At 37.6% G+C, this 13,088-nt stretch overlaps 1 protein-coding gene across 2 annotated transcripts; it reads left to right on the top strand.

The window, feature by feature from the left end:
• Nucleotides 1-215: 215 nt before the first annotated feature.
• Nucleotides 216-12,659, top strand: spast (spastin). 2 transcript variants are annotated; one of them, XM_057848427.1, is made up of 16 exons: nucleotides 216-568; nucleotides 652-735; nucleotides 801-884; nucleotides 3,593-3,759; nucleotides 3,833-3,945; nucleotides 4,024-4,117; nucleotides 6,581-6,655; nucleotides 6,767-6,838; nucleotides 6,951-7,026; nucleotides 9,819-9,910; nucleotides 10,025-10,104; nucleotides 10,178-10,220; nucleotides 10,298-10,377; nucleotides 10,560-10,630; nucleotides 10,715-10,755; nucleotides 11,768-12,659. In XM_057848427.1, exons 1-16 carry the CDS (start codon nucleotides 463-465, stop codon nucleotides 11,891-11,893), a joined length of 1,404 nt encoding a protein of 467 aa, XP_057704410.1. In that variant the 5' UTR covers nucleotides 216-462; the 3' UTR covers nucleotides 11,894-12,659. The 2 variants fall into 2 exon arrangements, with proteins under 2 accessions (XP_057704410.1, XP_057704411.1); XM_057848428.1 differs by lacking the exons at nucleotides 10,715-10,755; nucleotides 11,768-12,659 and having other exon boundaries at nucleotides 10,466-10,594.
• Nucleotides 12,660-13,088: the final 429 nt, after the last annotated feature.

The raw sequence follows: 13,088 nt of genomic DNA on the forward strand, positions 1-13,088 counted from the left end.
CAGAGGTGAAAAGGTATGTATATGTATATATATATATATATATATATATATATATATATATATGTATGTATACTGTATATTTAATAAATTGAACATATTGAGCGATCAAAAATAAAACGGGTTTGTTTTGAAGGACAAAATTGCTTTTATGTTGAAATTTAAAACGGAAGTAGCTCTACATATGTTTTCCTTCTGCAGCAAGAGGGCGGGGCTTGACATGCGAAAGCGGAAGCTAGGTATCATTTTCGGAATTGCAACTGTAGCAAACATATCCCGCCGACAAAAACATTGTTTTCGTAATCGTTGTCAGATGAGTAATACAATAATATATTGATTCTACCGTAGTTTGAAAGCTGCACGTCTCATCGATCCAAATTTGTATAATGGTTTAGTCCAGCTCTACCGCATAGCCTAAAATAACATGCTTAACTCAAAACTATAGAGTGCGATATCTGTGAAAAAATGAACGCGAGTAAAGGCAAAGACAGCGGCGAAGTGGTGAAGAATTACCATAAGCAAGCGTTCGAGTATATCTCTAAAGCACTGAAGATTGACGAAGACGATGCAGGTGTGTTTGCTGTGTCCATGGGTTGGTTACTAGCTGCGGTCCTGTGACAGCTTTGTAAGAACTCAACTCATCTGTGTTGGCAGGGGAGAAGGAGGAGGCTCTGCAGTGGTACAAAAGAGGGATTGTTGAGCTTGAAAGCGGCATCGCAGTGACGATCACAGGACAAGGTATGAGCCGAACGAACAGAACAGCTTTGGCTTGTGTTTATGCTAATTCAGCTGTTTGTTAACAGGAGACCAGTATGAGCGAGCCAAGAGACTCCAGGATAAAATGATCACCAACCTCACCATGGCTAAAGACAGACTTGCCATTTTAGGTAAGAAACAAATATGCTGACGTAGAACCGAACTAATAAATGTTTGGGGGATTCTTTTCTGTTTCACACTGAACTATTTCGGGGGTGTCCATTTTTGTCAAGGTCCACATGTTAGTTATGGTTACGGCCATCATGATTGCGAACCTAAATGTATGACCGCCTCATATTAGGCTCGAGCGTTTACGTCACAGCAGCACGGGATCATGCGAGATTTGCGACAATGCAGCCATTTCGGAAGCACGTCTGCATCACGGGACATTTAAACTTAACGGCAAATACAATTCAACTACGAGTGTCAAAGATGGAAAAAAGTAAGGAAAACTTGCCAGTTCGATACAGAGACAAACTTGTTACCACGGCGAAGGACAGATATGTGAGCAATTTTAAGGATGTGAACAATGTTGACCCTTACGAGCAAGCTGAACACAAATGGAATAAAGATGTCGACAAGCTTCCACCACTGCGCGAAATGGACATCATGCTGTATTTAGTGTTTGGTGTAAGTTACTACACTTTCAGCAATTCCAAAACTACAAATCGCTACAAAGCTACAAACAGTTTTGCTGCGGATGGGTGCAGGATCTGCACATTATGACCATAGTAAACGGCAACACCATCTTTCTAGCAAAGGTAGGCAATGTGTGTTTACATTAGTCTGTGACCACGGATGTACAAATTTTTTGTTGCAGAAAATGCAGCCTGTGTACAAATTCTTTGCCACTCTCTCACGTCAAAATATTACAGCTTTTTCATTTAGGAACGGCAGGAATTATGTCTTATGAAGACAATGCACATGTATGCATGCTAGTTGTTTAGCTGTAGCTATAGCTAACAACAGGCCGACTTAGGGCACAAAGTTACCGAAATTTGCGTAAACAAACGAAATTAACTTACCGGAGTGGAAGTGCATAGAGCAAACTCTGTGTGTAACTGGAGAATCAAACGTTATGCCCTTCCTTCTGATCGAAGCCACCCGTGCCATTCTTCGACGTTTGTTAAGTTCAGATATGACCTTTCCCTCGCCTTTTCTCCATGTAGGGATCCGGAAGAAACTCAATGGTGTTCCGTCGAGCTGTACGTTCTCCTTTCTATTCGATCGGTTGTTGCAATTCTTTACCGCACAATAATTTCCAACCATTTTTAAAGAGCGACCTGTGTTGAAATGCCTGACTGTTTATGTTTCCCCCTTCCAAAATGGCGATAGCGGCGGAAACCTCGCGAGTGCCACGTCATACGCTCGAGCCTAAATTCGATTAGAAAAAAAGCTTCAAATCAAATTTTGCTGGTTTGAAGATTCGTTTAATTTGTAGTAATGGTTTCGAAAGTGTTTGCGTTTAGTTTTATTGCTTTGGGTGGATACACTGCTCTCTAGTGGCAACAGTGAGTATGCCATAACTCGTCTAACATAGTGGAATCAAGCCGCTCCCTGTTAAGACCAGCATAATGTAAGTTTTTGTTTGAGCTAATATATTTGTCTATGCATTGAATATTGAGTTTAGAAGTATATTTAGCAGTTGTTTTTTTTTTTTTTTTTGTTAGGGTTGTGTTTGAATGATTTGTTAGCATTTTACTTTATAGCATTTAGGTTCGCAAACTTTTGCTATACTAGTACAAGTTGGCCAGTTGTGATTTTGTTGTACTCATTTATTTATTCATTTATTACGGGTTCTTTGAGGCTAAGCTCAGGTGTTTTTATGTTCAAATGCATTTATTGCTTTTGTGAAATGAAAGTGCCATTCTGCATAGTTTGAAGAAACACTCAGGAATGTTTGCATTTATTGCTCTGTTGACAGTGTGATCTTAGCAAGCCAAAATAAATATTATTGCAAGCATAAACACTTGTTGATTTGTTTTACATATCCGAAAATTTATTCTGCAACGCATTAAATGTTTGTAATCAGATTATTTGATCCAACTAATCGATAGATTAATCAATTATCTAAATAATTGATAGCTGCAGCCCCAATTACATAGTTCATTGAATGATACCTGGTTTTGACACCAGAAGCCACTTTTCAGGGTTCCCACAGAGTCTTGAATATGGAAAATGGTCTCAAAAGGGTCTTTAATAAATTACATTTTAAAATGCTCTGCATTCAATGAAATTGTGTCTGAGAAATATTCCGCCATGCCAACATGGTACTGATTTTTTTGGTGAGGTTGTTTATTAAAATTTGGCCAGGAAATGGCAATACATTCTTTTCTCAGGGTTCTTTAAAAATCTTAAATTACACTTAAAGAAACTTGTTGGAACCCTGTTTTTGGCGATTAACAATCACACCTCAAGATATTTTTCCTAATGGGGTCAGCCATAATTTCTGGTTTTTATTGTGTTGTTGTAATAAACAGGCCAGTAGATAAACTGTCAGAAAGAGCTCAGGACAAGCCAACTGATATAATTTGGTTATTGTGTTAAATTCATGTTTCTAATGATTTAATGTGCATAGTCCATAACAGTCCAGTCAACCTTTTGAGTTCCACAGCTGCAGCAGTCTGACATTAGACTGGCGAGTGGCGTGGCCAACATATTTATGGGAGGGTGTGGCCCTTGGCAATTAAGCACGAAAAATGAAATCCATGCATTTGCTTTAATGGACACACAAGATAATGTGGCAGGTCCTATCTGGCCCCCAGGCTTTAAGTTTGACACTTGAGTTCTACTTACTTGTACAAATTATTTATTACCACTCCTGATTCTGTTTGTACAGAGGCAACATTGGCTTCAAAAAGCAGGCTTCAACCCCAGAATGCTTCAAATAATGCTCAAAAACAAACAAAATCCTTTCCTAAAAGTCTGCCTCCAGTCCGAGGAGTAGCCAAAAACAACAGGCCCTCCACAGCAGGAAAACCACCTTGTCGAACCTCCGATTTCAAGGTAAAGAGCCTTCAAAACCATTTGTCCACTACAGGTCCTTTTACGATTGATGTATTCTTGCTGTGGTTCTAAGGTCACTCCCCAAGCGGGTAGACCTTCCAAACAGCCCCAGAAGAGGGAGTTGAAAAATTTCAAGAACGTGGACAGCAAACTGGCAAACATGATTCTGAATGAAATTGTAGACACGTAAGTTGAAATCAAGCACAAAACTTTTCGGGAGAAGATACTTTGGCATATTTCCATGTTTTTCTGTTGTCATTTCAGCGGAGTGTCTGTAACATTTAATGATATCGCGGGGCAGGACCTGGCTAAACAAGCACTACAGGAGATTGTCATTCTTCCTGCCTTAAGACCGGAGGTGAATTTTAATAGTTGTGTCATAATATATGCCACATTTAACCCTTTATAGGGTAGTCATTTAACTCATTGGCTGCCAATGATGGCGCTAGTCGTACAATCCATTTTGACTGGAAGAGGCTGGCAGCAAACTATTGCTGTCAGCCCTCCCAGTCAAGATGGTTTGAAAATTTAGCACCGTCAGTGGCACAGAAACGAGCATTCAAAGCCACTCCTACCAGTTTAAATGAGTTGGACGTCTATCGTTGCCAATGAGTTAATACTAGTACTATGAAATTAGAGTTAAAAAAAAAAAAACATGGTGTCCACTGGAAATACAATTAACTTACTACTATACTACTATATTCATAGTTAGTGTAGGCATTTAATGCATTTTCCTTTCTGTCCCCCTATAACCACTTTCTGCTCCCTGGTTTCTCCTAATAAATGAAACAGAATGAATAATTACAATGGGAGTATATCATACTTTCAGGTGATACATTTAAACTGTTCAGACCAATAGGACACTCAGATTCCCATTCTCTGTATCAAGCAGCTCAACAGGACACATTCCCATTCTCTGTATCAAGCAGCTCAACAGGACCGATTTAAAAACAACAACAACAAAAAAACAACCTCAAAGTATTATTGGGGGCCATAACTAGAGTGCATTTGTTTTTATTCATTTTATTTGTTATTATTTGATTTGTTTATAATGATTAATATATATAATTATTAAGACCTTGCGTCAGTTAGGCCACACTTGGCCAAATGTACACCAAATGTTAATATCGTGGCCTACATGACCCACAAGGGGAGTCTCTGTAAAGTTGCGGCCCCACCCCTGCAGACACAAATTTATATAAACATGATGTCAATCGCTTGTGCTGGGAAATGTTGTTTTTTTTTTGTGTGTGTGTGCTGCTATCCTTTTTGAGATTGCCAATCCTTTTATAGGTCAATCTGAAGTCAACCGGCCCGTCATTTTAGTTGAAATGGCTCAAAATGGTGTCAATTGTTTCTGCAGTAAAATCTTCTGTCTGTGCTGCTGCAACGATTTTGTAGATATTCAACTTTTAATTTGTAGTGATGACGTCACACAGCTCCCCATCTATGATGGAATGGAACCGTAATGTTGCTGTTTGTTTGTGCTATGTTTGTGTTGTAAAGTTTTTTTTCTGCTATCGGTTTTTAGATCTTTACAATATCTTCATAGTTCAATCAATATCTCAATACTTTATCGATAAAATGATAGCAGAGCAAATGAAATTTTTTACAGTACAAACATAGCACAAACAAACGTACCATTGTGAATCCGTTCCGCCATAGATAGGGGGGCTACAAGACACCAATACAAATTAAAAGCACAATATCTACAAAACCGTTGCAGCACATACATTTTTAGTGCACAAATGATTTGACAACATTTTTATTGAAAATGGGGGAGCTGGTAGACCTCAGATTGATCTATAAAAGATTTGTAAATTTTGGACTATAAAGCGCACCTGACTATAAGCCGCGACCCACCATATTTGACACGAAAATGGCATTTGTTCATACAAAAGCCGCACTGGACTATAAGCCACAGCTGTCCTCATTGTATTATGGGATATTTACACCAAAAGATATCAACCGATAACACTATATTTGACGGCGGCATCATAAGATCAAATGAACCACCATGAAGTTTTGAACCAATTGGCTGCAAAGCTCCATTGCTTCAAGAAGCTTCATTTGGCCATCACTGCTCCATTGGGGGAGACAGTCAACCTCTGCTGCCAACTGCTGTCAACACTGTTGTCGTCCAACATGCATCCTAACATGCATTGCAGCGCGACAGATGTAAATAACAATCAAACTCATGTTCTGTGTGTGCTTTTTTTTTCAGTTACTGTTCTAGTTAATTAATTAATTGATCGCTATCGTATTTGGTAACACCTTACTTGAGAATGGCGCCATAAGACTGTCATAAGACCATCATAATTATGACATGACACTGCCATGAGCATTAATGAATGCTTATGACATGTCATTTGTTGTCATCTGTTAAATTATCTCAGCTTTGAACGGATATAAAGAGCCGAGCTGGACATAAATGGAGTTAGTGACATAATTCAAAATGTCTTTATTGCCCATGATAGTCATGTCCCAATTATGACAGTCTTATGACGTCGTTGTCAAAGAAAGTGTACCTATTAACCCAAATAAATCAACAAATAAGCCACACTAGACTAAAAGCCGCAGGATTCAAAATGAAGGGAAAAAAGTAGCGGCTTATAGTCTGAAAATTACAGTACTTTATCTCAAAACCGATAGCAGTACAAATGATGGACATAAATTTGCGTCTGATGAGGGGGGGCATCTACACAGACGTAAAATGGGATGTCAACATATGTGAGCGTCAAGTCGTTATGTTTTCTTAATGACCAAAAATAGTCCCTTGCTCAATGAAGGGTTAATGATTTGACAATCTTTCCTTATGTAGCTTTTCACTGGTTTGAGAGCTCCAGCACGAGGTTTGCTCTTATTTGGCCCACCTGGAAACGGGAAAACCATGCTGGTGAGTGAAGGATTTCACTTCATCTCAATTTCGATTTCATGCTTGAAGAAGAATGAATTTGCTTGACTCCACATGATTACTTAATCAAAATATTTGCTTCCATCTTGCCAGGCCAAAGCGGTTGCGGCAGAGTCTAACAGCACCTTCTTCAACATGAGCGCAGCCAGTTTGACGTCTAAATTTGTAAACACAATCAGTTTGTTCATGTGATGATGTTAGTTTGTACATGTTTCTGTGGTATATTTAGTGGGATTAAACTGAATATGATCACTTTTTCACTGTCCCATCTTCCCAGGTGGGAGAGAGCGAGAAGCTAGTCCGAGCATTGTTTGCAGCTGCCAGGGAATTGCAGCCATCTGTCATCTTTATAGGTTTGTCTTGAGCACTTAAGATGGAAACTTGCACCCAAAACATTGTTGTTTTTGTTGAGGACGAAGATAACAAAAATTTCTTTGCCAAACATTTTTTTTCATGACAATGTCGTGACGATGACGCGCTGGTAACGTGTCGTGGGTGACTAAAACACAACAACACGAATGCCAGTTTTCTACTGGTGAGACGAGAACGAAATTGAAATGCTCACATGTTCACAATGTGTGACATGTTCTTATTGTATGCGTAGTTAGCCTGCATCGTAGCAATGTTTGATCATGACACTCATCTGACGTGCTGCGGCCCCCGCCCCATATACAAACACTCACCAGTATCTTCTCCAGGCTCCAGACTTGCTTGTTTTGAGACAAAAATATTTGTTTTCTTAGCTTGGCTAGAGAGAATATGCCATGTTTCCTTTGGCTTTAAAGGTCTGTGCTAAGTGATCATCACACACTAAATGTAACTTGTAGCGTTCGTGTAGCATTAGCATTTAGCGTGGTGAGCGTCTTAAGCTCTTGGACAACTTTTTTTTTTTTTTTTTTAAATCACACAGTCATGGGCATCGCCAGACATATTTCACCAGTAAAATTAATAGAAATACATTGTAGTTTTAAGTCTACATAGCATAAATCTATACATGGCTGCACATATAATCTGCACATGGCACCTTAATATGGTAATTTATGCACTTAATTTTGGCTGTGATGGGCAAATGAGTTGATACCCCCGCGAAGCACATTCGGGAGATATGATGCGTTAATATGTGTCAGGAGATCTGAGTTCCCAAGTTGGAAATTGTTCTAATGTCTTGCAAAGTCGTAATGTGGAAAAAAACATGGTTGCTACAGAGAGTACCCAATTTTAATGCTCCAACGAATCAACGATACATCACAAGTTGAGTGACTGTTTGGCGCGTTTTGTAGGCACTGTAATAGAGATTCATTTTTTTGATTACTCCAGCAACACATGAATGCAGCATCAATATTAAGGTGCATGTGCCAAACTGCCAATCATACAGTCGAAGGCGCTAATAACATCTTCCCACATGTTTTACATGTTAGTGCCAGATAACTGCCCATCCTTGTTATTCGTTTTTACATTTGTGTTGATGTTTGTTTGGTCGCTAATTCCCATGAATTGTGCATTTAAATGGTTCAACTCTACTCTTTACGCATCAGTCAGCTAACTGAAGTAAACTACTCTGGTCGCAGATTGAAGTGGCAGATTAGCTGCAGTTTTTTTTAAGCTAACTGGCTATGAATACAATGACAGTTAAATGTGTACATTTGAGTGAGAGGCTCACAAGAGCTTTGTCTAATATTTGTCATGAACGAGACGGAGGAATCAGTTGCACATAACAGACACAGGATTTTATTAATGTTGACAGGCAAATAAAACAATCACGTCAAGCGGTAATTGTTGGTTGGCATGCAAACGTATGATGAATCGCTGACGACCTGACACTGAATGCTGTGTTTTCGTGCCTTATATACTGGTCTGAGTTGTTCTTTGTAACACATTAAAGAGCAAACTGTCCTTGTGACGGAAACCTTTGTGATGCAATATGGTGGCACATGACAGAACAGACTTTGTGATGGAAGCCTGATGCAATATCAGGCAACATGCTAGCACATGAGCGCACGTTGAGCACACGTGACATTATTGTCTTCATATGATATGTGGTATTTGAACTGTATCAATACTGATGCTATTTATTGCTATTTGTTTAGATGACCAAAATGAATATAATCAATCTGTATGAATTAATTGCTTATCTTTGGGATATAACCTCTAACAATTTTGAATGGCTGCTCATCATAGTTTCCAGCTATTTTACAAGCGTTTTATTCGTTACTGCAGTCCCTGTAATCTGTAACAAGATGTCATCTTTTTTTTCTATTTGTCTCAAACAGCATTACTCTTGCAAATGGATATTAGAAAGTTATTTGCGCTTATCAAGGAGGAATGAGAGGGGTAAGCTAGGTAACCCACCCAGACAACATAAACCACTTTTAGGTCACAACCTACCAGTTGAGAAACTCTGATTAATTGCATAACAGTTAAAGTGATGTATCCCCATTTCTGTCCAGACAAAGTAGAGCAATAGAGTGTAGAAAGAGGTGAAGGAGTGATTGAAGTTGTTGAGCATGAGCAGAGGTGAATTGACTATGAACAAGGGATGTCCTAATTTTGATTTTGAATACCTGCAGGCTAAAAATAAAAAATCATTTTAAAGTCACTTTTTACAGAAACTTGTATTTTAGTTGTATTATATGTAGTTTAAAGCGCTATTTCTGACTTTTTATGATAGATAAGTGCTTAAAAATTTTTTTTGCTTATTCGCCAGTGTCCCAGTATTGTATTAGGTCTAGTGAAGCCCCTGCATCCAGGAGAGTTTAATTAATTGAAAATAATGTACTAGTGTTTTCCTGCTAAGTGTGTATTACCATCCCGAAGATGGCAATGTCCTTGTAGACACTATAATTATGTGCTCTTCTGTCATTGTTCATTTGAAATTTTTGGAAACTTTTATGTATTTTTGGACTAAAACTTTTGAATTTTACAAACTAAAAATCTTTTAATTAATTGTCGACTAAAACTTAGTTTTCATTGCCTAAAACTAAAGACAAACACATTTTGAAATGACTAAAATATGACTAAGACTAATAAGTATTTCCGTCCAAAAGACTAAGACAAAAATCAAAAGGGTTTCCAAAAACAATGCTGCACCCAAATTGTATTCCTTTATATTTCAACATCAATATTTAGTTTTTGTGTTCACTTTTAGATGAAGTCGACAGCTTGCTTTGTGAAAGGCGAGAGGGGGAACAGGAGTTCTCACGTCGATTAAAAACAGAGTTCCTCATTGAATTTGATGGGGTAAGAAGAGTACAGTGTTTTGTTTTTTTGGTATTTGAAATATAAAAACCTAAACACGTGGTTGAAAATGGTAAGTTTGAGCACTGACATTGGTGTGTTTTTTTTGTGGCTCAGGTACAGTCTGGAGGAGATGACAGGGTACTTGTTATGGGAGCTACCAACAGACCTCAGGAGCTAGATGAAGCAGTTTTAAGGTAACAGTACCTTTTTACCTTTTCTATTATTGCTAATTTTGGTTTGCTCACATAATCAAAGTGTTGTTTACAGGCGCTTTGCAAAAAGAGTCTATGTGTCATTGCCTGATGAGAAGGTATTTGCTGTTCCCTTTAGATTTTTTTTTTTTTTTTTTTTAATCAACCTTTAAAATATATTACAAACTCTTTTCAGACAAGGGCAACACTTCTGCAACATCTTTTAGCAAAGCAAGGAAGTCCGCTGAGCAAAAATGAATTGAGCCTTCTTGCAAAGTGAGTTTCTTATCATCAGCACATCTACGCTCACAACTTTACTCCTCATTTTTATGTTAACTTCCCCCTTGTGCTCTTCTCATATTAGAGCAACTGCAGGATATTCTGGAAGTGACATCTACGCTCACAACTTTACTCCTCATTTTTATGTTAACTTCCCCCTTGTGCTCTTCTCATATTAGAGCAACTGCAGGATATTCTGGAAGTGACCTGACATCCTTAGCTAAAGATGCTGCACTTGGGCCAATCAGGGGTAAGAAAGCTTTAACAATTGCATAAATTCATAAGTTTATAGGTTCATTCACGTTACTTAATGTGAATATATTTTCCTACTCAGAATTAGGACCAGATCAAGTTCGGCACATGTCGGCTAGTCAGGTGGGTTCACTGTTACTGTATATATCTTCCTTCTACTTGTTAGCATTGAAGTCAACCTTCTGAAACATGGATGTGAAATTCATCTTTGTTGCCGGCCACATCGTAGTTCTGATTTTGTCAGAAGGCCATAATGTCTGCCAACTACAGCTGCCATAAATTAATGACAATAGGGATGTCCGGATCGCATATTTTTGCACCCGAGTCAAGAGTCACCTGATTTTGAGAACATGCCAATACCGAGTACAGTGATACAGAATTTTTTTTGTTTTGTTTTTATTTGAACAAAAGTTCCAAACATGTTACAGTACTGTAGTGTGTACAGTACTTCCTCTTCCACTTTTTCCAAGAGTGTTGCAGAATATAAAAAATATATATTTTTGTATCTTTTGGCAATGCCATTGTATTTCTGGATTAGTTTGTTACTTTTTAGCCCTTTTTTTTTAACCCCAAAAATGGTCAAAATCCTTCTTTTTAAAGTTATTGACACCAGATATTCTATTCATTTATTGTGATACCTTTACATTTTTAGTTATATAAAAAACGAAAGGAGCGGAACAGTAAACATTCTTCTTTTGTTTGTATGTATACTGTATATTTTGATGATTTTTAAAAAACAAAAAATAGGAAAAACAATCATCCTTAATAATTTTTAAAAATTATCTTTCCTTTTTATTTTCCTATTCATTTAAATCTAAACTGAAAAATGAAAGAAACTGAAAAATTTTGGGGGTAATTTTTTTCAAATAAAACAAATAAACAAAAAAACGAATAGCTGAAATTCTGTATTTTTTAAGTTTAAAAAAATATTGTAAAAAAATATATAAAAGGCTAAAAAAAACATTCTCTGATTTCGCGAATCCTCAATCATTCATTGAGAGCTACAAATAATGTCTTAACATTTTATTTTAGTGAGAAGAATTAAGTCAATACACATGATTTACTTTTGTGAGGCCTCACAAAATGATGTGGCGTGCCGAGTTTGAGTTCTAAAATGTCCTCTACTCATTCACAGATGCGAAACATCAAGATGAAGGACTTTGAGGATTCCCTGAAGCGCATTAAGCCCAGCGTCAGCCCAGCAACTCTCAATATGTACAACCAATGGAACAACGACTTTGGTGACACAACTGCATTTTGAATTTAGTTCATTTAAATTAAAAAAAAGAAAAAAATCACAACACAATACTAACAACTGGGATTTTTTTTTAGCAAATCTTTTCTGTATTAACTGACTGGAAGTATTGTTTGAATTTCCTACTTTACTGGGAAAATTTGTCGATGCAAATTTCTATAATTGTCAATATTTGATTACAGCACTCCTCCTGTATATTACTCATATATATTTTTCAGCCTTACCTCAAAATGTCCTTTTACTTCTTGCCACGAGAGGGCAGCACACTGGCGTAATGCCTCGAGTAGCTTAGTGTTTCACTTCCATAAGCCACTGCTCAACAAAAAGCAATGTAATGTTTGATTTTATTATCATTTTTAGAATCAAGTACGACACCTTTCAGAGTAACTTTTTTTTTTTTAAATCATGTTTCCTTTGACCAGATATGTGTACAATTGTGGATCAAGAAGATAGATTTTAGCATTGAAATTTCAATTATTCCATTTCTGAGTCGGTGACATAAATAGAGCTGCTCTACAACTCTGAAGTGTTGCTGCATCTGGAATCAACCCATTTTACAAGCAGCCGCAGATGAGAGGAATGCTGTAAAACTGAAATAAATATATTCTTCTGCATTGTTGCCCATCATATTGATGAATTACTGTAAGTGTCAACTTTGTGTCTTGGGTGTTCACGCACATATGTATTTGTAAAGTTATGCACCTCTGGGCAAAACCTGAGGACCAGATAAAATGCTAACAACAAATTTGGAAATGAAGGTGCTTGTTTGCTGTTTAACTGTTGTGGGATCATTTACTAGGATGTAGTAAATGTGCATGTGTGGTCATAGATCTTTATTTCCGTGCTACTTTTCCTCCTCTTAAAACTTTAACAAATGTGACGTTATTCCCTTGGTTAATCTGTGGTTTTTAACTGTAGTTCGTGTGGCCCTAGCAGCTGCGTCGTCGTCCTTGCAGATGTTTTACTAACTGCAAAATAGAGCTGCCAGAAAAAGTCGACTAATCACCAATTATTTCTGCGGTCAATCAAATAATTGCCCCATATGTTAAATTTAAAAAATCTGGTTTATTGTTACAAGCATGAAAATCTCTCACCTTTCGGCGAAATTCGCCGTTTTGAAGTCAAAAAGGATGAGCTACGTGAATCGTGTAGATCCGAGGAGAAACTTTTTAAGGGAGGTTGGGGGGGGGGGGGGGGGGGT

The sequence above is a fragment of the Corythoichthys intestinalis genome, chromosome 10, assembly GCF_030265065.1.
Source record: "Corythoichthys intestinalis isolate RoL2023-P3 chromosome 10, ASM3026506v1, whole genome shotgun sequence".
NCBI lineage: Eukaryota > Metazoa > Chordata > Actinopteri > Syngnathiformes > Syngnathidae > Corythoichthys > Corythoichthys intestinalis.

Excerpts from the sequence above, each read along its gene's own strand:
- spast (XM_057848427.1), top strand. The coding sequence starts at position 463 with ATGAACGCGAGTAAAGGCAAAGACAGCGGCGAAGTGGTGAAGAATTAC. Across the intron at positions 3,946-4,023 it reads CTGAATGAAATTGTAGACAC|CGGAGTGTCTGTAACATTTA; the intron begins GTAAGTTGAAAT and ends TTGTCATTTCAG. Across the intron at positions 6,656-6,766 it reads GAAACGGGAAAACCATGCTG|GCCAAAGCGGTTGCGGCAGA; the intron begins GTGAGTGAAGGA and ends CCATCTTGCCAG.